Source organism: Talpa occidentalis, unplaced genomic scaffold, assembly GCF_014898055.3.
Source record: "Talpa occidentalis isolate TD23 unplaced genomic scaffold, MPIMG_talOcc4v2.1 talOcc4.2, whole genome shotgun sequence".
NCBI lineage: Eukaryota > Metazoa > Chordata > Mammalia > Eulipotyphla > Talpidae > Talpa > Talpa occidentalis.
The window spans coordinates 58,899,248-58,925,155 of NW_023602073.1; the positions used below are offsets into that span (position 1 = coordinate 58,899,248).

The window sequence follows — 25,908 nt, forward strand, 5'->3', positions numbered from 1 at the left end:
ACTTGGATGCCACCAGGATGTGGGGAAATGAGCTAGAGGGGCAGCAAGAAGAGCAGTTCAGCAAGCACTGCTTCAAACAGTGAGGTCTGGAAAATCCTAAATAACCACACCCAGGTCAAAAAATGGAAACTATCCTGCAGGGGGTTCTTTTTTTTTTTTTTTTTAAAGATTTATTTATTTATGCATACAAGAACTAGGGTGTAGGCCAGAGGTGTGTGGGGTGAGAGCATTCACCAGAGACAGAGTGGGGAGCAGAACAGGCAGATTGGCTAAAATACACTGCTGAGGGGAGCAACGGGTGAGTCAGGAGAGGTCTGCTGTGCCATGTGGGTCACGTCCCTGGCCAGGGATCAAACTTGTGCTTCAGAGGCTACGGACAGCTTCATAGGTTGCATCTTAACCCCTTGTGCCACAAGGGAGGTCCTCTGCAGGGGGTTCTTTCATATAATGGCCAGGAGAACAGAGAGCTGAAAGTGAGGAGGGCACGTGGATAGCTTGGGAAGAACATTGTAGGCACAGGGAATAGAAGGGGTGAAGGCCCTGAGCAGGATGTGCTGGGGCCTCCTGAGGTGGGGTGGGCAGTGAGGCTGGAGAGGCCAGCATGTTCCAGCAGGCAGGGCTTCATCACCACAGTGGATTTTTTCCTGGAGCGATGGGGAGCTAGGAGACAGTTTTGAATTTTGAGGTATTCACCCCTCACCTCTCCTCTGTCCCAGGCCAAAGCAGCATGGAGAGTGGACAGAGAGTGTCCCGCAAAGGCCGAAAGTTGGGCTCCAGCCGCCGGCGACAGACTCGGGAGCCAGCCGATGGCGAGGATGCGCCTGTGGTCCCAGAGCCAGACTCCTGGTCTTCTCAGACAGCTGCAGAACTGCAGGGCTTCTTCCAGGACTGTGGTGCCATGGAGAGGGGCTTCATCACCCGCAATGACCTGGCGGTGAGTCCTAGGCCCCATTCCATCTCCTGAGTCGCTTTCTGAGACTTACCTGAGACTTTCCTGAGACTTACCATCTCAGGAATGCTGGATTTGCTGCTCTTTCCTTTTATCTAAAATTTGATCTCTGAAAAAGCTAGGACTTTTGTTTATACTAAAATGTAAAGGGTTAGCCTTTATGCATTACCCTCTTCTAGAAACATGTGCATTTTAACAAAGGGCTTTAAGCCAAATAAGTAAAAATGGTAGTAAAAATGGTATAATTTTAGGCCTTTGAGCAGCAAGACTTATCGTAGGGTATAGTCAGAGGCCTGAACATTAAACTATGTCAAGATTTTAAATTTCAGTGAAACATAAGATCTGCCATGGTGCGTCCCAATAAGAAATCATAGGCTGTGACCTAGACCAATATAGACTGATTTTCCTTTGCAAAAGGGCCTATGTTTGCTGCCAGAGTTTCACTGGGTCTGCTCTCTCCTTCTGATACTGCTTCACGCTCCCAACTACGTCCTTCCCCCATCAAAACTGACCTTTCCTATATGCCACCCTTACAGTTGGCTGATGCTAAAGTATCATTTCAGTTAACAACAACAACAATAACAACAAAAACCCCACAAAACTTGCTAGTAAATATAATATGAACACCTATCGAAGGTCTTATCTAATTAATTATTGTTATTAATCACTGAGAGAACCAGTAAGATGTTATGACCAGTTCATAGAGCATTTGAGAAACTGGGATATTTATTGGTCATTTGATAGAAGAGTGTTAGGATAAGATTGCTGAATTCCATTTTAAAAAAAAAAATTATTTATTTATACAAGCACTGGGATACAGGCCAGAGGCGCGGGAGGGTGAGAGAATTCACCAGGGACAGAGCAGGGAGCAGAACAGGCAGACAGACCGAAAGCACTGCTGAGGGGAGCAGCGGGTGAGACAAGAGAGGTCGGCCTCGCCATGTGGGAATCTCCCTGGCCGGCCAGGATTCAAACCGGTGCTGCAGAGGCCATGGACAGCCTCACAGTGCTGCACTCAACCCTCTGCGCCACCCGGGAGGCCCTGAGTTCCTTTTTTTTTTTTTAAAAAAAGCTAATATCCAACAGGTCATAAATCTCTGGGGTTAAGTGTTCTACGAGACAAAAATTATTTCATCTCTCCTGCATAAACATCTACAAGTTAACAAGTAACTCGAGTAAGTCTGGAACTTTTAACTAAAGGTAAACACTGAGAGGAACTGAGGGCATTCCTCTCGCCCAGACAAAGCTCAGGTCTTTACCCCTATCTAATGTTGAAAAGGCTGTCTGCCTTTTTACCTTTTTACCTGTCTTTACCCCTGTCTAATGTTGAAAAGGCTGTCTGCCTTTTTACCTTATTTCCAAGTTTCAGGTAATTTTCTTGTGATCATAAATAACTTCCAGCTCATTCTTCCTATAAAAAAGAAACCCGTCCCGTCTTTTTTATAGGAAGAATGAAGCTGGAAGTTATTTATGATCACAAGAAAATTACCTGAAACTTGTCTCACTCATAGCAGGAATTTAGAAAACCTAAATAAGGGACCAGGAAAAAGACTAATTAATACAAAGTGAAAATCAAAATCAACAAACAAGCAACTATAGACCAGAGACACACTACAGTGGGGGGGCGAGGAGAGGAGAAGAGGGATTAGGGTCAGAAAAAGGGGGTGGGAATTGTATGGGGACGATAACCAAAATGAAAATGCATACATTATGCAAAAATGAAAAATGATGTAAGCATTATATAAAATAAAATAATTCATTAAAAAAAGACGGGTTTCGGGCCTCCCCGGTGGCGCAGCGGTTGAGCGCTGGGTTGGGAAGCTGCCCGCAGCCTCTGCAGCACCGGTTCGACCCCCAGCTGCTCCCCGGCCACTGGAGGAGGATCCCACATGGTGCGCAGACCTCTCCTGCCACCCGCTGCTCCCCTCAGCAGTGTACGTTGGTCCTTCTGCCTGCTCTGCTCCCCGCTCTGGCTCTGGTGAATTCTCTCACCCTCCCGCGCTTCTGACTGTACCCAGTGCTTGCATAAATAAATAAATAAATAAATCTTTTTAAAAAAAAAAAAAAAAGACGGGTTTCATTAGATTTGGCTTGATTATTTCCAAGGGTATAAATGAAATGATAAATTGTTCTGCAACTTAGATCTTTGAAATAGTGAGCCATTTTCACTTCTGTCCCCAAGTTTTCACATAGAATCTTAGCTTGGTTCCTTAAAACCTCTATTATTTGCTCTTCTACGTAGAGTGACCATCTGTGCCAGTTTGCCTGAAACTGGAGGGATATGGGGTTCTCACTGTTGGGGGAAGTCCTGGGCAAACTGGGAGGGGTTGGCTATTCTTCTAATGTGAGGCAAGGAAACCAAGCCCAAGTCTCTCTACCAGCTTTCCCCTGCAGCACCTAGAAATATGAGTGACACCCTCTCCTTGAGGTTCCCAACATTTCTAAGGCCCCTTCCTGCCCAGAGTTGACCTTCCTATCCCTGCTTCCAGGCCATCTTCCTGGGTGGGCTTTGCAGGCATTGACTCCATGGGGGTGCCTTAGCAGACTCGTCATGCCTGGTTAAATGGTAATAGTTCTCTCATGAGATATTCCAGTTATACAATTGACTTATCCAACTATATCCCAGGAAAAAAACGGGCAGATTCTTATTGAACATGTGTCAATTACTATATTGCCATGGAAAGTCAGGAGATTTAGTCAAAGTATAGGTTTCCAAATCAGGAAAGGACCAGTGCGATTCAGATGCCATTTAAAATGTTTAATTTGAAGGAAAAAGAAGAGAAGAGGAAAAAAATGTTTATTTTCAGTTTAAAAGGCATAATCTACTAAACTGAAGGCTAGGGATTGCTCAAGAAGACAGAAAACCTCCTCGTAAAAATAGAACAATAAAAATAATACCAAGTATATTCCCCACAAATAACCCTGAGCTTTCCTACAACCATTCATTTAGCTCCAAGTAATACTTGTTCTGCTGGATCTTGGGTGAGCTGGCAGCTTCTGGATGGAAAACAGTCCTAGAAGTTGTCAGTCCACTAGTCCATATGCTAAAATCAGTTCAGAATTTGTAGCCAATTCTGATGTATCAATAGTTCATAGAACCTGGTATAGTGCTTACCAAACAGTTTTAAATCTGTCCTTGGTGGTTTAGGTTTGTTTTAATTGAATAATGTTGCTTTAATTCTTATGTTACTCTGTTAGGCCAAAGCCCTAACAGAGACAATTGTTTTATTGTGCAGTATTCCCTTTCATGGAGTCATTACAATTGAAGAAAGTTTAGAAATCAACATAATCACAGTTGCAGATATTTAACTCATTCATTTTTCCCCTTCTGCCTATAAATATACACATAAAACCTTATCCATTGTCATATATTTGGAGCACATACAATTTTGTACCCTGATAATTTCAATATATCTCATGTGAGCTTTCCCAACCTCAGGAAGAACATCACAAACTGTTAATGATCTTCATCTCTGCAGAAGTGTCACTAGATGTTCGATGGTGGAAAAGTCATCACTTTATATGATTACACTTTATATGCTAATTTTATAAGTTGGTAGATTGTGGGTTATGCTTATTATAACAGCAATCCTTTCCTTCTTTCCTCTCTTCCTTCCTCCCTTCTTCTTTCTTTTTTTCTTTTGTTCTTTCAAAGGATTTATCTGCTATGGAATGGTTCGAGTCCATCAAAGAGATGAACTCAGGATTTCTGTGTTTAAAAGAATTTTTGCCTGCTGCTTTATTTTCACAAGTGCTTCAACGTTCAAAAAGCAATTCCTTTTTCTAGTATCTGACATGTCTAGAAGAGGTCAGGAAAAGCTATCATCTATAGAATTAGATGTCTAAAAATAGAAAGCTCCTTCCCGCCCCCAAACATTAAAGAATTCTTCATTTGGACAGGTCCTGAGTTGAAATCACATCCATCTGTCAAAGAACCGTTTTAGGGCAGAGACACTGAGCTTGGTCTTGATTGGTAAGGACTCCAGGCACTGCATGAGGGACAGGAGAGACGCCTTTTAATTGGTCAGTTCTGGCATGTGCTTACCTGGCATGTGAAGTTTTATATATCTTAGCCCAAAACTCCTGGTTCTCTAAAGTCGATTGTCCTAATCTGATTTTCAGTATTTTTAAAAATAAATCATATTTTTTTCTTGTGAGAGTACACATTTAAGTATTTGTTGCTGGTGGGGGCCTCCCTGGTGGCACAAGGGGTTAAGATGCAGCACTATAAAGCTATGAAGCTATCCACAGCCACCGCAGCACAAGTTCAATCCCGGGCCAGGGAGCTACCCACGTGGCGCAGCAGACCTCTTCTGTCTCGCACGCTGCTCCCCTCACCAGTATATTTCAGTCAGTCTGCCTGTTCTGTTTCCCCCTCTGCCTCTGGTGAATCTTCTCACTCCCAGCCCCACACCTCTGGCCTGTACCATAGCTCTTGTATGCATAAATAGATAAATCTTAAAAATAAATATTTATTGCTTGTGGACAGATACAGAGAAACCAAGTATGATGTGAATTAATTCAAGGGTGGAGCTGTGAATCCCAGGATGGCTTTGTAAGCAGTAAAAGTCCCTCCCTGGCCCTGCACTTGCTGTGCCCCAGAGGTGCCATCCAGGTAAGGCCAACCAGAAGAGGGTGTGAACCCAGCAGCTGCTCAGTAGGGTTAAAGCACCGCATCTGCCTCCAGCTCTTCCACCAAACCAGCTAGTTTTTCCACATAAGCAACTTGCCAGTCACGTTTCACCTGTTTAAATGTAAATGCTGCTTGATTAGCTGATTCATAGCGGAGGCAGAGCCATGTTCTAACATCTCTCCAGCCCCTTTGAGGTAGGTGAAAAGGGCTGTCCGTGGTGGCAAATGGAAACTAGATCCAGGGACAGGACCTCCACTGGCCTCTCCAGCTGAGGATGGTGGGGAAGAGACAGCCGCTTCCTCTCTAGCGGAACCTCACGCCACTCAGGGCTGGGCACTTGCCCGACAGCCCTGCTCATGCTTATTTTGCATTACCTATATATTCCTACTTCAAAAGGTAAAATAAAACTAATTCAAAAAGCAAAAGAAAACACAATAAGCTATTAAAGCTGATGAGATCAGAATAAACAAATAAAACCAGAACTAAACAAAACATGCCCCCCATTTTTATATAAGTCTTTCACACATATCTTTTTAAAATTTTTAAAAAAGATTTATTTATTCATGCATACAAGAACCGGGGTACAAGCCAGATGTGCAGGAGGGTGACAAGAACTGGGGTTTAACCCAGAGGTGCAGGGGAGTGAGAGGAGAGTGGGGAGCAGAAAAGGCAAATCTACTGAAATACACTGCTGAGGGGAGCAGCAGGCGAGACAGGAGAGGTCTGCTGTGCCAGGTGGGTTGCTCCCTGGCCGGGGATCAAACTCATGCTGGCGTTAGCTTGAGAGTGCTGTCTTTAACCCCTGTGCCACCAGGAAGCCCTCACACATATCTTTTAAATGGTCAATAAAATATTCAAATGATTGCATATGCAAGATTTTAATCAGTAAATTCTTAGCTGATGGACATACAAATTGCTTAATTTTTTCCATCTTTACATTTAACACTGTATCAAAGATTTTTTTTGAAGATTTATTTATTTATGCATACAAGACCTGGGGTACAGGCCAGAGATGCTGGTGGTGAGAGGATTCACCAGAGATAGAGTGGGGAACAGAACAGGCAGACTGACTAACATACACTGCTGAGGGGAGCAGCGGGCAAGACAGGAGAGGTCTGCTTCGCCATGTGGGTTTCTCTCTGACCGGCAGGGGATCGAACTCATGCTGCAGAGGCTGCAGATTGCTTCCTAGCGCCGTGCTTACCCCCTTGCGACACCAGGGAGGCCCTTAAAGATGTTTTTATGTAAAATATTTGTCTTATTTGGGGTAAATGTGGAGTGTGAATTCCCAGAGGAGGGATTGTTGCATTTGGAAACTTGTGTGTCACAAGTTTCCAAAACGGTTGACTCAGTTTATGAAGCCTAGGCAATATCAAGTTTTATTACATTTCAACAGCAACAAAAAAGGATAGGAATAAACATTATGAGAGATCTCTTTGCCCACTGCTCTTACAATTTCATGTTTCTTTGTTTGCTCGTCCATTTATTCATTTAATAAATACTGAATGTGTCAACTAATTGCCAGATAGTCATCGGTGGGAAATATACGGAAATGATCCTTATCTTCTCAACATTATCACTAAACCAGGAAGAAAGTAATGTTATCCTCAGGTTTGCAGGAAAGAAAAAAGAAACTCAGACAGGTTAAGAATGTATTCAAGATCACACAGCACTGGAAAGATCTAGGGATCTAGGAATTAAAACGAAATTGTCAGACACCAAAACCTATGTTCTTTTTAGTCTACCTGGGCATCACTGAGTTTTATAAGTTAAAAAAATTATATCATTCTTACTGATTTTAATAAGCAAAATTAATACCTTATTTTTTTTTTAATTGAGCAAGGTAGACGGTTTTTTTCCTCTTTGTTTACCAATTATATTTCTTCTTATGACAATTGTATACTCATGTGCCATAGTCATTTGTAACTATTGTGGCTGGGTGATTTTCTGACTAATTTGTGGGATATATAGATCGAGACGATCAATATGTAGATCAATATAGAAAAAAATTAGTTTTTTATAATTGTGCTTAAAGTCAATTTATATTTCATTGTGTGCTTGTAACTGGTTATAAGAGTTAAATTTCAGATCAACACATTGCATTTTATCTCTGTCTTTAGTGATGTGAAAAATGGAGGGTATTACAAGACAATCGGGCAATTTTACAAGGTGGGGAGGTTTCTTTTGCGTTCAACATGCTTGTTTTTTTTTTAAGATTTATTTATTTATGCATACAAGAACTGGGGTACAGGCAGGAGGTGTGTGTGGGGGGGGTGAGAGGATTCATCAGAGACAGAGTGGGGAACAGAACAAGCAGACTGACTGAAATACACTGCTGAGGGGAACAGGATACACTGCAGTGGGCGAGACAGGAGAGGTCTGCTGTGCCATGTGGGTAGCTCCTCGCCCAGAGATCAAACTTGTGCTGCAGTGGCTGCGGATAGCTTTATATATAGGCTGCGTCTTAACCCCTTGTGCTGCCAGGGAGGCCCCAACATGCTTGTTTTGACTTTGCAATCAACTGATTCATATAATGAGTCACAAGATGGAAAAACCTTCATTGATAATTGATTGGAACACAAACTGACTTTTTAGTTTGAAATAAATGTTTTAGAAACTTTCTACCCCCAACATTCAGAAATTATAATCCATGCCTGTATTTTCTATTAATATTTTGCTTTCATCATCACTATCTAAAGGTACAGTTGTCCTAATAAATATGACTCCATATCATGTTTTATCACAATCATTTAGTTTATCATTATAATTTAGTCAATAGAGCTGTTTACTCTTCTCAGTGAGTCATGTTTCCTCCATCTATTTATTAACATGCTTTACAAGATCATACCTGCCACTATTTATGACTCTGATAATTGCCTGAAAGACTTCCCCAGCCCAAGCCCTCACCCCCTCTTTTTCCCTTCCTCTGTGGAAGATACAAACTGGCCTGCAGCTTATAATTGGACTGTCAGACAATAGTAGGAAAGCAGAAACTTGTCTAGTAGCTGAAAAGCTATGCTTGTTTGTTACAATAACTAATAATATCAGACTGGAAGAGGGTAAACAGCTGTCTTGGGATACAATGCAAAACAGCACACCCAGAGCACAGGCTGGGTTTGATCAATTTCCCTGAAGAGAAAAACATTATGAATTGCAGAGGCATTGAGAAACCTCTAGAGCCTTCCATAAAGCTTGCAGTTTCTGAAATATTTATATAAATAGTATTTTATTGATATAAACCTGACTGAGAAAAGGCTGAACATGTCTTCGATTTGACACTTCTTCCCAGGGTGCTGTTATAATAGTGTCGAGGCATTCAGTAGAGAAAGGTAGTCTAATATTTTTATTTTCACTATTTTTAAATTTATGATCAATGTTGGGAAGGCAAAATCAGAAGAACTATCAGAGAAGATTGGGCACTTGATAAAGATGGGGTTATAGGAATTTGAGAAATAGTATTTGGTTACCTAGCTAGTCAAAGTGGCAATAAAATAATTTTTTTTTGAAATAAACATAGAAGAAGATAACATGATTGCAAGAATATTTAGCTCTCTCATAAAAGAGGTGCCTCTTTTTTTTAAATTTAGAACTTGATAAAGCCGGGCCTCCCAGTTGGCACAAGGGGTTAAGACGCAACCTATGAGGCTCGCCACAGCCACTGCAGCATGAGTTCAATCCCCAGCCAGGGAACAACCCACATGGCACAGTAGACCTCTCCTGTCTCGCCCGCTGCTCCCCTCAGCAGTGTATTTTGGTCGATCTGCCTGTTCTGTTCCCCATTCTGTCTCTGGTGAGCCCTCTCACCCCCCACATCTCTGGCCTGTACCCCAGTTCTTGTATGTCTAAATAAATAAAATCTTTAAAAAAAAATAGAACTTGATAAAGCCAAAACAAAGCAGAGAAAATTATATAGAATCTCTTATCTGGGCAGTAGGTGAAAAGATATTAGTAGATAATTAATAATTTCTTGTCAACCCTTGCTAAGAGTTCTCAGACCAATTTATCATTTTAATAGCTATGGAGCCAAATTTTAGTGTTGCATTAATATTACAGGGCAGTAAAATTTCACGAGTTTTAAAAAACTCATTAAAATGGAACCAAATTTGGCAAAGTATTAGCGTATTTCATAGTGTTTAACAGCAAGCAGACTGAGGAGTATCCCGGGGTCCCCAAACTTGCTCTAAAGAGGTTCTATCATCTGCCACATAAAGCCAAGCATCCTCTTAGCATGTTAGAACTTTAGTAGATTAAGTGTGCAGAGAGAGAGAAGGGAAAATAGCATTCCAGTAAAACACCCAAAGTTACATATCCCCTCGGGGGTTAATGCCCAAAAGCAGGGCCACTGAGGCCTGAAAGTTTGCCACAAGTCTAAGGCACCTTCTGGCAGGGAACCATAGGAGAGGGGTAGAAGGGGCCAGGCAAGTCTGGGATGAAAGGAGCAGTCAGAGTACAAGTCAAGGTGACAGCTGCCATTGTCAGCCTCCCCGCGGCTTCCAAGTGTCTCCACATGTCCCCAAGTCCCTGGGGCAAGTTCAAAGCTGAGAAGCAAGTGGGACTTCACAGGTCTCTCTGCTCCAAGTCTCCTTCTCGCCACTCAGCTCCACACTGCATTGCAGGGCGGAGGGTAGAGGAGTAGGATAAAAAGGGGCACCCTTTTTATGGTGTTTACTCTCCATAAACAATAGCTTATTTTCAGATGCAGGTATTATAAATTTTGGCAAATAAGATTCCCTTTTAGAAAATCCTCTATCTACACGTACATATACACCCTCTAGGTACAAGTCTCTATATACATTCAGGATTTGTCTTTTTTTTTTTTTTTTAAGATTTATTTACTTATTTATACAAGCACTGGGTACAGTCACACGCGTGGGAGGGTGAGAGAATTCACCAGAGCCAGAGCAGGGAACAGAACAGGCAGACTGACGAAGTACACTGCTGAGGGGAGCAGTGGGCACAGCAGGAGAGGTCTGCGTGCCATGTGGGACCCTCGCCGGGCAGTTGGGGAAGGAACCGGCGCTGCAGAAGCTGCGGGCAGCTTCGCAGCCCAGCGCTTAACCGCTGCGCCACCAGGAGAGGCCCTCCACTGCTTTTCTAAGTAGTTTTACTTTATCAAATCATCTGCCGTGTAAATGTCCAGAATATGTTTTCATCATTCTATCATTTTACTACATACAATTCTCCCAAACCCTCCATTTTATTGAAAATGAGTGCATTTCATCTTTCCTTTTGGCTGAATAGTATTCTGTAGTTTGGATCTATCAAATCTTCTTTTTTTTTTTTTTAAAGATTTATTTATTTATTTATACATGCACTGGGTACAGTCAGAAGTGCAGGAGGGTGAGAGAATTCACCAGAGCCAGAGCGGGGAGCAGAGCAGGCAGAGTGACGAAGTACACTGCTGAGGGGAGCAGCGGGCGGTAGGAGAGGTCTGCGCGCCATGTGGGACCCTCCTCCGGTGGCCGGGGAGCAGCCGGGGAATCGAACCGGCGCTGCAGAGGCTGCGGGCAGCTTCGCAACCCAGCGCTCAACCGCTGCGCCACCGGGGAGGCCCTATATCAAATCTTCTTGATCCAGTTGTCTTGATAGACATTTGGACTGCTGCCACATCCTTACTATGGTAAATAATGCTGCTGGGAATAAGGCAGAACATACACTTTCTCTCAATAATGATTTCATATTGCTTGCATAGACACCCAAGAGTGGGTTGTTGGGTCATACAGTATTTTCATCTTTAGTTGTTTAAGGTAAACCCAGATTGCTTTCCATAATGGCTGTACCACTGTATTTCCACCAACAGTGTAACAGGGTTCCTCTTTCTCCCCATCTTCTCTAGCACTTGTTGAGGGAGTTTGTAGCACGTGTCATTCTCATGGAGGTGAGATAGTGTCTCATTGTAGTTTTAATCTGCATCTCTCTTAATTAGAAGGGATGAGGAACATTTTTTTTTTTTCTATTGGCCTTCTGGATATCCTCTTTGGTGAATAGTCTTTTCACATCTGTTGCCTATTTAGTAATTGGGTTGCTTTTTTTTTTTTTTAAGATTTATTTATTTATGCATACAAGAGCTGGGGTACAGGCCAGAGGTGCAGGGGATAAGAGGATTCAGCAGAGTCACAGTGGGGAGCAGAACAGGCAGATTCACTGAAATACACTGCTGAGGGGAGCAGCATGCAAGGCAGGAGAGGTCTTCTGCACCATGTAGGTCACCTCCCAGGCCAGGGATCAAACTCATGCTGCAGTAGCTGTGGATAGCTTCATAGTGCTGTGTCTTAACTCCTTGTACCACCGGAGAGGGCCCTGGGTTGCTTTTTAATTGTTGAATTATGTGTCTTTGTCTTAGACATTAATCTGCCATCAGTTACATATTGTGTGAATATTTTCTATGATGAAACAACAGAGTATTTATTTTAATCTAATATTTCTTTCTGCTGTGTAAAAGCTTTTTTTTTTTTTAAAGATTTATTTATTTATTTATATAAGCACTGGGTACAGTCAGAAGCGTGGGAGGGTAGGAGAATTCACCAGAGCCAGAGGGGAGAGCAGAGCAGGCAGACTGACGAAATACACTGCTGAGGGAAGCAGCGGGCGGCAGGAGAGGTCTGCGCGCCATGTGGGACCCTCCTCCCGTGGCCGGGGAGCTGCTGGGGATCGAACCGGCACTGCAGAGGCTGCGGGCAGCTTCGCAACCCAGTGCTCAACCACTGTGCCACCGGGGAGGCCCAAAAGCTTTTTAACTTGAGGTAATTCCAATTGTTTATTGTTTATTTTTCTTTCCCTTGCCTTAGGGGTCTAGTCAACAAAAATATCTTTATTATTGATGTCATGGAACATTTTCCAATGTTTTATTCTATCTTATTATTACAGGGCTTATATCTAAACTTAATCAATTTGGGGTTTATTTTTGTATATGGAGTGATCCAACTTCATTCTTTTATGTGGGGCTTTCCGATTTTCCCAGCACTATTTATTAAAGAGACTTCCCTTTCTCCATTACTTGGTCATAGCTGCCTTATCAAAGATTAGGTACTGGATTTATTTTTTGGCTTTCAATTCTACCCCATTAGTCCACGTACCTCTTTTTGTACCAATACCACATTGTTCTATTGATTTATAGTAATGTTTGAAGTCAAATAACAGATCTCCATTTCGCTCCTTTTTTCTTGGGGTTGCTTTTGCAACCAAGGCTTTTTTGTGACTCCATAATATCAATTTCAATAGTTTGTGTTCAGTTTCTTTGAAAAATATTGCTGGTATATTGATAGGGATCACATTAAATTTCTATATAACTTTAGGCAGGACGGTAATTTTGACTATATTGATCCTCTCCATCCTCCCATCTCCTATGTCACTAACTTTTTAAATAAAACCTTGTAGTTCTTGTGAGGTCCTTTACCTCCTTAATTCTGAGGTGTTTAACTATTTTTGAAGCAATTGTAAATGGAGTTATAGTCTTGATTTCTTTTGCTTTTGTTAGTGTATATATAGTAATAATTTGCTGATTTTTGAATGTTGATTTTATAACCTGCCACTTTGCTGTATTCATCTATCATTTCTAATGAATTTTTGGTGGTGTCTTTATAGAAAATAATATACTATTGTCTGTGCATAGTGATAGTTTCACTTCTTCTTTTCTGACTTGGATTTCCCTTACTTCCTGTTTTTGTCTAACACCTTTGACCAAAACCTTTAATACTAAGTTAAACAGAAATGCTGACAATGGGCATCCTTGTCTTGTTCCTGATCTTAAGGGGAAAGCTTTCAATTTTCAAAATAAAGTATTATATTGGCTGTTATCAGTGCTACAAAGCCTTTATTATGTTGAGGTAGGTGCCTTCTATTCCCATCTTATTTACAGTTTTATGATAAATGGGTACTGAATCTTTTCAAATATTTTTTCTGCATCTATTTATAGCATCTATTGATAGTATCAAATGATTTTTATCTTTATTTTTTGTTGCTATGATGTATTGCATTGATTGATGTATGTACATTAAATCATCCTTGCATGCTGGGATAAATCCCACTTTAGTCATGATGTATCATCCTTGTGATATACTATTGAATTTGAACGATTGAATTTATTAGTATTTTGTTGAAGATTTTTCTGTCACTGTTCATCAAATTAGTCTGTAATTTTCTTTTCCTGTGCTGTCTTTATCTGGATCAGTACTATGGGAAAGTTAGTATCTTAAAATGTATCAGTGAGGGTTCCCTCTTCTTCTATTTAGTCATAACTTGAGCAAAGTGGGCATTAATTCTTCTTTAAAGGTTTGGTAAAATTCATTTGTACAGCTGTCTGGTACTGGGCTTTTATTTGGGGGACTGTTTTTTACTGCTGTTTCCATACATGTCATCAGTTTGTTCAATTCATCTGTTTCTTTCTGGATTAGTCTTGGTAAACTAGATTGACCTAGAAATTTGTCCATTCCTTTAAGGTTATTGAATTTATTGGTATATAATTGTTTATGATAATCTCTTATGCTCCTTTGTATTTCTGTGCTATATGTGGTAATTTCTCCTCTTTCATTTGTGATTCTGTTCATTATTGTTTTCTTTATTATTTTTCAGCAAAGCCGGAGGGTTGTTTATCTTGTTTATCTTTTCCTAGAACCAACTCTTAGTTTCATTGATTTTTTTGTGTAGTCGTTTTGATCTCTGTTTCATTTATTTTGGCTTTTTTTTTTTTTTTTACTATTTCCTTTCTTCTACTAACTTTGAGTCTTGTTTATTCCTTCTTAAAATGGAGCTTTGCTGCAATTCTCTTCCTCTTAAGACCACTTTTGCGGTACCCCATAAATTCTGAGAGCTTGTGTCCTCATTTTCATTCATCTCAAGGTATATTTTTTTTAGTAATTCTAAAGGCATGCATTTAAAAAAATTTTTACATCATTGTTCATTTTTAAACAATATTTGCATCCCCCACCCACCTCAGGTGTAGTCCCCATAGAATTCTTCACCAATGCATCCGTGCACCTTCACCTCAGTCCCCTGTGCTCCTCCCTCCCTCCCTCTGATCCCTCTCCCTCCTCCTCCCCTGCAGGAAAGAGGAGAAATCACAACAGACTCAGTAGAAATCGAAAGAATAGTCAGAGATTACTATGAACACTTAGATGCAAATAATTCCTAGAACAATAAGCAAACAATTCTTAGAATGATATAATCACCCAAAGCTAGATAAAGAAGAAGTAGAACACCTGAACAGACCAATTACAAGCAGTAGTCAAAACATTTCCCAAAAACAAAAGCCCAGGCCCAGACAGCTTCACAAATGAATTCTACCAAACGTTCAGAAATGAATTAGTACCTATCCTACACAAACTGTTTCAAAAAATTGAAAAAGAAAGAACACTACCAAGTATTTTTTTTTTTAAGATTTATTTTATTTATTTATACAAGCACTGGGTACAGTCAGAAGTGCAGGAGGGTGAGAGAATTCACCAGAGCCAGAGCAGGGAGCAGAACAGGCAGAAGGACCGAAGTACACTGCTGAGGGGAGCAGCGGGCGACAGGAGAGGTCTGCGCGCCATGTGGGACCCTCCTCCAGTGGCCGGGGAGCAGCCGGGGATCGAACCGGTGCTGCAGAGGCTGCGGGCAGCTTTGCAACCCAGCGCTCAACCGCCGTGCCACAGGGGAGGTCCTACCAAGTATGTTTTATTCTGTTTTAATTTCTTCTTTTATCCAGTAGTTGTTAGGCAGCATATTGTTTAGCCTCATATTGTTTAGTTCATATTTTTTCCTTTTTTTTCTTATAGTTGACTTCCAACTTTATGGCATTATAGTCAGAGAAAGTACTTGGTATAATTGTCATCTCTGTAGTTTTATTGACAATTGAAGTGTGTCCCAACACGTAGTCTGTTCTTGAAAATGTTCCATGTGCACTTGGAAAGATGTGTATGCAGCAGTCTTTGGGTGGAATGTTCTGTAGATATCTATTAAACTTATTTGGTCTAGCTCCTCATTTAAGGCTATTGTTTCCTCATTTATTCTCTGTTCTGTTGAGCTGCCATAGTTGTAAATGGGATATTAAAACCCCCTAGCATACTGTGTTGTCACTCTCTCTCTTAATTTCATTTTTAATTGTCTTGTGTATCTCAGTGCTCCATCATCCAGTGCATATATTTTTTGAAGATTTATTTATTTATGCATACAAGTGCTGGGGTACAGGCCAGAGATGTGGGGATGGGGGGTGGGGTGAGAGGATTCACCAGAGACAGAGTGGGGAACAGAACAGGCAGAGTGACCGAAACACACTGTTGAGGGGAGCAGCGGGCGAGACAGGCGAGGTCTGCCGTGCCATGTGGTTTGCTCCCTAGCTGGCCAGGGATCGAACTCGTGCTGCAGAGGCTGCAGATTGCTTCGTAGTGCGATGCTTAACCCCTTCCACCACGAGGGAGGCCCTCCAGTGCATATATATTTATGCGTGTTATTTCTTCTTGTTATATTAGGCCCTTCTTCATCATATAGTGGTTGTATTTACCTTATTACCCTTTTAAATTGGAAGTCTAATTTATCACATATAAGTATATCTGCTCCTGATTATTTTTTTGCTTGTCATTTGCTTGTAGCACTGTCTTCCAGCCTGGAACTTTAATAAAGTCTGTGCTTGTCTTTGTTGGTAAGATGGGTTTCTTATAAATAACAGAAGGTTTGGTCTAGTTTTGAAATGCATTCAGTCATTCTCCACCTTTTTTTTTTTTTGACTGGTGAAATCTGGCCATTTAGATTTAAGATGATTATGGAGACATAAATGCTCATTACCATTTTGCTATTGTTTGTCTTGTCTTTATTTTTTGAGGTCTTCCTTTAATGTTTTTTTTAGGTTCCATTTCCATTGGTCCATGTGTTACTTCTATTGATTTTTGTTTGAAGTTTCTGCTGGGGTTAGTATATGATGGATTATTTGGGTTTTTTTTTTTTTTTTTGAGTCCAACAATTTGTATTTTATTGTTTTTAAATTTACATATATATGTGTGTATATACTGAAAAGTCCCCTGACAGTCTGATTGGTGTTTACATAAGGTTCCCCTTGAGGTTTTTAGTATTCTGTCCTCACCATTGGCTTTCAACTGCCTTATTATAATGTGTCTTGGTGTGTGTCTGTCTGGTATTTTGTTTGGAACTCTCTGGACCTCCTGGATCATGAATTCTGGTTTGTTTCCCAGATTGAGATGATTTTAAGCAATTATTTCTATGCCCCTCTCTTTTTCTTCTCCTCCTGGGACTCTTTATTTAGGTGATCCCAAAGGGCTCTTACACTATTTTCATCTTTTAAATTCTTTTTTTCTCTATGTTTCTCTGTTTGTGTTTTCCAGCATTGTGCTTTTCAACTCATTAATTCTCTCAATTGCTTGCATGTGTTCCATATGGAGGCCGGCAGTTGTAATTTTAAATTGAGTTCTAGTGTTTCTTAGCTTCCTTACTTCTGATTGTAACTGTAAACTTCTGATTGTAACTGTAACAAAGACATATTATCTTTGTCTTTATTCTGTCCCATTGTTTTCTTGAGTTCTATAAGCACTGTTATAACTGTTGTGACCTTGAACTCCTCTGTCCTAATGTCCTGCAGTTCCGCTGGATTAAGGGATTCTTTTTGCTGTAGTATTTGTGTCTGCTCTTCTGTATCTTCATTTTTAGTTGTAATAGCCGGGCCTCCGTGGTGGCTCAAGGGGTTAAGATGTAACCTATGAAGCTGTCTGCAACCTCTGCAGCACAAATTCAATCCCCTATTCCCGTCCGCCAGGGAGCTACTCACATGGCACAGCAGACCTCTCCTGGCTCGCCTGCTGCTCCCCTCAGCAGTGTATTTCAGTCAGTCTGCCTGTTCTGCTCCCCACTCTGTCTCTGGTGAATCCTCTCACCCCCCACACCTCTGTACCTCAGCTTTTGTATGCATAAATAAATAAATCTTTAAAAAAAAAATAGGGATAGCCAAGTTGCCTTTGCACTTGTTGAAGTAATCAGAGAACTAGTACCAGCAAGGGGCAGTAGGTTAAAAATAGAAAAAGGACCGGGGCATTAGGGCATCAAAAGATCCCTTCAGTGAGTGTTGAGGGTTCCAGCTTCTAACCATGCTGTGGGTAACCAGAGTTGTATGGTGGGGATCCACAGTGATTCCCCTCTTCTAAGCCAGCTCCTCAATCTTAGTGTCTCAGATAGTGTTCTGTCAGCTCCCACTCCAGGCTAACTCTGAGCACTGGACGCAGTGCTGGACAGATACTTGATATGGGATTGCCAGCTGGGAATTGTCCTCTTTTCTTTTCCAGCACAGACCTTATCCTCGGGTGTTGGCTCCTATTATTAATGCTGGTTTATGCAAGTGCTCATTTGTTTTCTTGGTATTAGCACTGAAGTGGGGTGGCAGGTGTTTTAGACACCCCAGCCTCACCTGAGTAGTAGCCTCGTCTGCACGGAGACACAAGTGGCCTGACCTATTTCTTCCCAAGGACTTTAGCTCCAACTGTCTAATTTGAGAGCCTCTGGCTGACGCCAGTAGTCCTCGCTCTACACACCATCCTGTATTCATCCAGTAGTGCGTGATGTGTCCTGGGTGCCAGTGTTGGTGTGTACCCCCTGAGTCAGCCACTCTAGGGGGTTCCACATAGCAGCTGCCCCACCCTCTCCTGGTTTGTACTGCCCTGATATCACTATAAACAGAATTCTTTTTTTTTTTTTAAAGATTTATTTATTTATACAAGAACCTGGGTACAGGCCAGATGTGCGGGAGGGTGAGAGGATTTACCAGAGACAGAGCGGGGAACGGAACAGGCAGACTGACTGAAATACACTGCTGAGGGAAACAGCAGGCGAGACAGGAGAGGGATTCTCTGCCGCGCCATGTGGGATTCTCGCCGGCCAGCCAGTATCGAACCCACGCTGCAGAGGTTGCGGAAAACTTCACAGTGTGGCGCTCAACCTCCTGCACCACCGGGGAGGCCCCAGAATTCCTTTTTTATAAAAAGATTTATTCATTTATGCATACAAGAACTGAGGTACAAGCCAGAGGTGAGAGGGGAATGAGAGGATTCACCAGATACAGAGTGGGGAGCAGAACAGGCGGATTAATTGAAATACACTGCTGAGGGGAGCAGTGGGTGAGACAGGAGAGGTCTGCTGAGCCATGTGGGTTAATTCGTGCTGCAGTGGCTGCAGATTGTTTCATAGTGCTGAGACCTAACCCCTTGCACCACCAGGAGGCCCTAAACAGAATTCACTGAAAGTTTTCCCACCCTTTTCCACTGGGCTGTTACTCTTTGTGTGTGCTTTGGACATCCATTTTTCCTTCAGGGTTTTTGGGGTTTGTTTTGCTCCTGTCTAGTTGTAAGGATAGGGAGGGGGCAAGCCCGAGGTATTCACTGCCACCATCTTGCTGGATTCCAGGGTTTGCCTTTTTATCTTTTTCATGTCCTAGAGCGACAGATACTTTAAGATAAAGCCAGTCCCTTGTCCCTTGGGAGGAAAAAACACATCCCATTACTATTCCTACTGTAGTCTCAGTTATCCATACTGATCATAACTTTTTTTTTAAAGATTTATTTATTTATTTATACAAGCACTGGGTACAGTCAGAAGCGCGGGAGGGTGAGAGAATTCACCAGAGTCAGAGCAGGGAGCAGAGCAGGCAGAATGATGAAGTACACTGCTGAGGGGAGCAGCGGGCGGCAGGAGAGGTCTGCGCACCATGTGGGACCTTCGTCGGTGGCCGGGGATCGAACTGGAGCTGCAGAGGCTGTGGGCAACTTCGCAGCCCAGCGCTCAACCTCTGTGCCACCAGGGAGGCCCTGATTATAACTTTTAACCAAAGCACATATTCTGGTTTCTTTTCCAGTCATATAAATCTTTTGCCTTTTGCCAAAGTAACTTTTATTTTGCAGAAAGAGCTGGAGCATTAATTATTGAGAATTGCATTTCTTATGTAAGTATTTTAGCAGACTAACGAAATTCACAAATACAGATAAAACAACTTTCTATCCCATGCCCATCTCTTTTAAAAAGTTGCTAAAATAGGGGCCTCCCTGGTGGCACAAGGGGTTAGGCATCAGCACTATGAAGCTGTCCGCAACTAGGGCAGCACAAGTTCGATCCCTGGCCAAGGAAGTGACCCACATGGTGCAGCAGACCTCTCCTTTCTTGCCCGCTGCTCCCCTCAGCAGAGTATTTCAGTGGATCTGCCTGTTCCGTTCCCCACTCTGTCTCTGGTGAGCCCTCTTACCCCCTGTACTTCTGACCTATACCCCAGTTCTTGTATGCATTAATAAAAACAAATCTTCTTAAAAATTGATAAAATATACATAACATAAAATTTACCATTTTAACCATCTTTACATGTACAGGTCAGTAGGTGCTAAGCACATTCACAATGTTATACAACCATAACTACCATCCATAGCTAGAATAATCATCTTTGCAATTGAGGTTCTGCACTCATTACACACTGATGCCCATTCTCCTATGCCCCCTGCCCCAGCAACGCCAATTCTACTTTCTGTTTCTATGAAACAGAAAGTTGACTACTTTAGGTAACTCATATAAGCAGAATCATACATTGTTTGTCTTTTGTGTGACTGGTTTATTTCACTTAACATAATTTTCTCAATGTTCATCCATGCTGTAGTAGCATCAATCAGGATTTCCTTCCTTTTTAAAGGCTGAATAATATTCCATCATGTGTATATAGCATGTTTTGTCTATCCATTCATCAATCACTGGAAATTTGCATTGTTCTCATCTTCTAGATTTTGCGAATAGTGCTAGGAACATAAGTGTGCAAATATCTACTCTAGCCTTCTCCCTTGCACAACTATTTAAAGTGGCAGAAATTAATTCACTCATTAACATGAGCCATTGATATAACTGTTCTCTAGCATGTAAAAATAAAGAGTAAAAGGGCATACATTTAAATTTGGCTTAGTAATCAATGTTTCAGTATAATTTTTTCCTGAGAAATTATTCATGTAGCCAGAGTGATTTATTGTTTAATTTAATGTATTGATTCAGGTTTTAAAGTTACTTAAGGGTCTTGGAGTTGTGTTTAAGGTGACACTCTATAAAATATAAATACTCTTGATACAAACTTTGTTAAAATAATGAATTTATTTAGTTGAACACAAATTTGCATTTTTATAATCTTAAAGGATTATATTGGTTTATTTGATCAGTAAGATAAAATGAGAAGTGTAGGAAATTCATATTAACATGTTCCTTCACAAAGAGCAAATCCAAATTTTATAAAAAGTAGAATGCTTATGTGTCATATACTTTAAGAAGGCAGAGAAAACATGGATAGCTATTTTTTTGTGTTTTGCAATCCAAAATTATAAAACCAGCCTCATTTGTCTACAGATTCACCTTAATTATACAAGTCTGGTTCCTTAAAAGTTTTTCTTGTAAGGGGGGGATTTGTTTGTTTGTTTGTTTAGCACATTTAAAGTATTAAAATGTCAGTTTCTTTTCTGTGACTTGGAGCAACATTAGATTTATGTAAGCATTTATTTATCTCTACAAACCAACCTGTAAATCCTTTAAGAGATGTAGTATTGTCAGCTATCTATGCCGTCCAGATGTAGAAAAAAACTTCATGCTCACAATGAGTTAAAGCCTTTTTGAATTACAGACACGTAATGTCTGACTTCATTTCATTCCTTCAACTCTAGTCATACATCAAAAGTAAACACAGAAACATAAAACTCACCAATCCAGAGCTCACAGAGCTGTTCTTCTTCCCAGTGGGTACAAAATTCTTAACTAACCTGAGGTCACACAAAGGAAAACAAACACTGCCACCACCTCCAAAAAAACATTAACAAACCAGATTCTCTGCTGTTTCTCAGCCAACAGACACCATGTCCCCATCATGCACCCCACAGAGATCACCAAATGGTCAGACCATCACTGAATTCCCCATCCAAAATGACTGCTGCCTGCTGCCACTGGGCCTCCCTTGTGGTCTAGGGTTAAGTCTCAGGGCTATCACCATTGTGACCTGGGTTCGATCCCCAGCCAGGGAGCTACCCACATGGTGCAGCAGACCTCTCCTGTCTCGCCCGCTGCTCCCCTCAGCAGTGTAATTCAGTAGATCTGCCTGTTCTGTTCCCCACTCTGACTCAGTGAGTCCTCTCACCCCCTGCTCTGCACCTTTCACCTATATCCCAGTTCTCCTATGCAAAAATAAAAGTTAAAAAAAAAATTAAAACAAAAATCAAAATGACTTGCCACCAAAACTGAAACACCAACTTGGCAAAGAAAAAAATAAAATACAGAGAGTCAGCAAATGTGTTCTATATATTTGGAATTCCCTCCAGAGCCAAAAAAAAAAGAGGTGTCTGGTCAAAAAGAGCCCATGAGGTGCACTTCTCCAGGGATGCAGGTGATTTGGTTCTGACAGCTGATCCCAGGACATCTCCATGGCCCCTCCAAAATAATTAACATATACTTTCAAAAAGGTAAAATCATGACTGTTAGGCAAAACCTGTGATTAATCCATATCAAAGGTTTTATTTATTTATTTATTTTAGATTTTATTTATTTTTAAAAAAGATTTATTTATTCATGCAATCAAAAACTGGGGTACAGGCCAGATGCATGGGAGGGTGAGAGGATTCACCAGAGACAGAGCGGGGAACAGAACAGGCAGACTGACTGAAATACACTGCTGAGGGGAGCAGTGGGTGAGGCAGGAGAGGTCCGCCATGCCATGTGGGTATCTCCCTGGCCGGCCAGGATCAAAGCGGCGCTGCAGAGGCTGTGGACAACTCCAGAGCACTGCGCTCAACTGCCTGCTCTACCAGGGAGGCCCCAAAGTTTTTATTTAACTCATTCATTAATGAGAGATGCTATGAAAGCAATTATAAAGCTAGGTAATTTAAGAAAAAAAATGTTAGAATCCAATTGCTGAGTTGTATTTTAAAGGTTGGCTAATGCCCAAGAGGCCATAAATTGGGGTTATTCCTTCAATCAGAAAAATTAACTACATCTCTCCTGGACAAAGTACGCAAGTTAACATATGATTTTACCTAGCCTGGGACCTTGAATGAGTCCCCTGACATGAATTAAGTACATCCCTACAGTCTAGAAGATACCTGGGGGGCCTTTGTCCTGTAGAATACTGAAGGACCTGCTGAGAAAAACTTTTGGACTTATGTTCAAGTTCCAGATAATTTGGTCACTGATAAGCACATTTTGGGGAGCATTAGCTGCTGTCTAGGTCTTGTGTCCTCATCTATTAGTTAGGAACTTAAAGGGATGGGATTTAGAGCAGCTAAGTTTAATGTTAAATGGAGAAGTTCAAGGCTTTTCTGAGAAGGCTGTCTTGGATGGGGGTGGGACCCCAAACTGTGGGGGTGGAGGTTGAAGTGACTACAGATAAACACCTCCCCTAGAACAGAACCTTCCCCAGTGGAAACAAATCTCAACTCCTCCCTCCCTTGCAGATGGCCAAGTTCAGCTTCCTGAGCAGCGAGGAGGAGCCAGAGATGATCTTTGACTGGGTGGACACGGAGCGGAAGGGACATCTCTCCCTGGAAGAATTCAGCACTGGGCTCAGTATGCCTGTTCTGGAAGGGCCCCTTGGGTCCTGCTGCACACAGCACCCCATCATTGGGCCCAGTGTGGGACTAGGCTGGGCTGACAGGGGAGTGATACCTTTGCTGACCAGCAGACTTTTTTTTTTTTTAAAGATTTATTTTATTTATTTATGCATGAAAGAACTGGGGTACAGACTAGAGGTGCTAGGGTGAGAGGATTCACCAGAAACAGAGTGGGGAGCAGAACAGGCAGACTGACTGAAATACACTGCTGAGGGGAGCAGTGGGTGAGTCAGGAGAGGTCTGCTGTGCCATGTAGGTAGCTCCCTGGCTGGGGTTCGAACTTGTGCTGCAGTGACTGCTGATAGCTTCATAGTGCTACCTCTTAACCCCTTGCACCACCAGGGAGGCTCTTTTCTTTTTTCTTTTTCTTTTTTAATAAAGATTTATTTATTTATTTGTACAAGCACTGAGTACAGTCAGAAGCACAGGAGGATGAGAGAATTCACCAGAGCCAGAGTGGAGAGCAGAACAGGCAGACTGACAAAGTACACTGCTGAGGGGAGCAGTGGGTGGCAGGAGAGGTCTGTGCGCCATGTGGGACCCTCACCTGGCGGCCGGTCATTGAACCGGCGCTGCAGAGGCTGTGGGCAGCTTCGCAGCCCAGCGCTCAACCGCTGAGCCACCGGGGAGGCCCAAGGGAGACTCTTTATACAGCACTTCAGGGCCTGAAGTAATTCAGGGCCTGGAGGCTAATAGATTGCTGTAGAGATGAGGACACAAGGCCTAGATGGGGAAAGCAGCTGTTTCCGAGAGAAGCTGGGCGGGGTAAGACTCTAGCCCAGGAAATCTGCTCATTTCTTTTCCTACCAATGAGGGAAGTTCCTTTACTGGGGACCCCTGAGCAGCCCTCCCCACCAGGCTTACTTCTTGATGCCTCCCTTGTCTTCTCCCTGATACTTGAGCGAGAGGTTAAGGGCCTCTCATTGTTGAGACCCCAGGCCTTGTTTCTGCCTGAGGAACTTCCCACTCTAGCTTGGTGAAAGGAATTCTAGCCCCAGGGAGCAGTGGGGGGTAATTCTAGTGTGTGGACTTCCCCCGGTCCTGAGCCTCCACTGGGCAGGGCACTCTAATACCCACTTCTCAAGACAGGCTCAAAGGGACATAGAAGGACCAGGGCCAGTGGTGGTTGATACTCTCCTGATTTTCTCAGTAGGGAGGAGCTTCCGGCCCAGGGAATGGAGGGCTTGGTGTCCTTCAGAGTCCCAGAAAAGCATAGCTTAGCCTTAAATCTGCAAAGTCAATCAGTGTTCTCAGGGTCTGCTGAGTCTCCAAAAGTTTGGGGGGAAATAGAAGAAGGAGGTCAGGAATCTATATTTTTAGCTTGGGGCCACATTAGGAGGTAGCTATGGTTCTGTTAATTGAGAAGCTGAGAGTAAGGGAGGAGGAATCGGGGCCTGGAATGGGAGTGGAAGAGGCACAGGGAACTCTGTTTTCAAACGGCCCCAAGGGGCCATCTAATTGTGCCCACCACGTCAATGCCTGTGGGACACAGTCCAAAGCCCTCCCCAGGGCCTCGAGGGCTGCAACATTCAAATTCTGCCAACCTCTTAGCCTCCTTCAGTGCTACTTACCCTGCAGTGTACCAGGCTGGTCCTTACCTCAGGGCCTTTGCATGTACTGTTCTCTCTGCCTGGGATGTGCTTCCCTAGAAATACATACTACTTGCTTCTTGTTACTCACATCTCAGTTCCAATATCACCTCCTTGGGACACTCTTGGCTACTCCAGTCTACTCAGTGAAAATTTATTCTTTTAGCTCACTTAGCAAATTTACTTTTTAAAAATATGTTATTTACACATTTTTTAATGTGAGCTCCACCAGGGCAGGAATTTTGGCCAATTTTTGCCCCAGCACCTAGTAGATGCTCAATAAATATCTTATGACTGAGTGAATGAAGAATCTTTTGGCCACCACGGAGTTGCTGTGTGACTTCCATCTAGCCATTTGGCCTCTCTGAGTCTCTGATGTTCATTTATAAAATGGGCACAGTGTCTACCTTAACTAGATTCCCAAGAATGAGATGAAGAAGGGATGAACATGGCCCTGTATAAATGTGATAGACGTAGGGCCTCCCCGGTGGCGCAGCGGTTGAGTGCTGGGCTGCGAAGCTGCCCGCAGCCTCTGCAGCACCAGTTCAATCCCCGGCTGCAGGGCGAGGGTCCCACATGGCGCGCAGACCTCGCCTGCTGCCCGCTGCTCCCCTCAGCAGTGTACTTCGTCCGTCTGCCTGTTCTGCTCCCTGCTCTGGCTCTGGTGAATTCTCTCACCCTCCCGCGCTTCTGACTGTACCCAGTGCTTGTGTAAATAAATAAATAAATATAAAAAAATAAAATAAAATAAATGTGATAGACGTAGACATAATTGCTTCTCCAAATGCTGGGATAGGGCAGTGTGGGAGGTGAGAAAGCTGGACCCAAACCTATTCTTCTCCCTTCTGCCCCACTGTCCCACAGGGAACATCTTTGGCTCCAACCCCAGTACCCACAGGCTTCGCAGAAGGAAGCCAACCTCCTCCAAGCGAGGATCCATGACCACCAGCCTCCCAGTGCTGGAGGAGGCCAATCTCCAGGAGAAGGAACAGTTCTTTGCCTTCATGGAGCAGCTGGGGCCCAGCCACTTACTCCCTGAGTAAGAGCAGTATTGTGTGTGTTGGGGCCAGGTGTGGGGGTGGCACTGCCAGCCATTGGGAGAGAGGACTCACCAGACATGGTGCCGAGGTAGGACACCACAAGGTAGAGCTG

At 42.6% G+C, this 25,908-nt stretch overlaps 1 protein-coding gene across 1 annotated transcript in view; it reads left to right on the forward strand.

Annotated features, from left to right (window-relative positions):
• Positions 1 to 727: 727 nt before the first annotated feature.
• The window catches only part of RAB44 (RAB44, member RAS oncogene family), a 45,776-nt gene continuing 20,595 nt past the window's right edge, over positions 728 to 25,908 (forward strand). The window contains exons 1-3 of the mRNA XM_054698149.1: positions 728 to 934; positions 23,012 to 23,123; positions 25,621 to 25,795. Of these exons, the coding sequence (XP_054554124.1) occupies positions 728 to 934; positions 23,012 to 23,123; positions 25,621 to 25,795 (494 nt within the window). The remainder of the gene's footprint in view (positions 935 to 23,011; positions 23,124 to 25,620; positions 25,796 to 25,908) is intronic.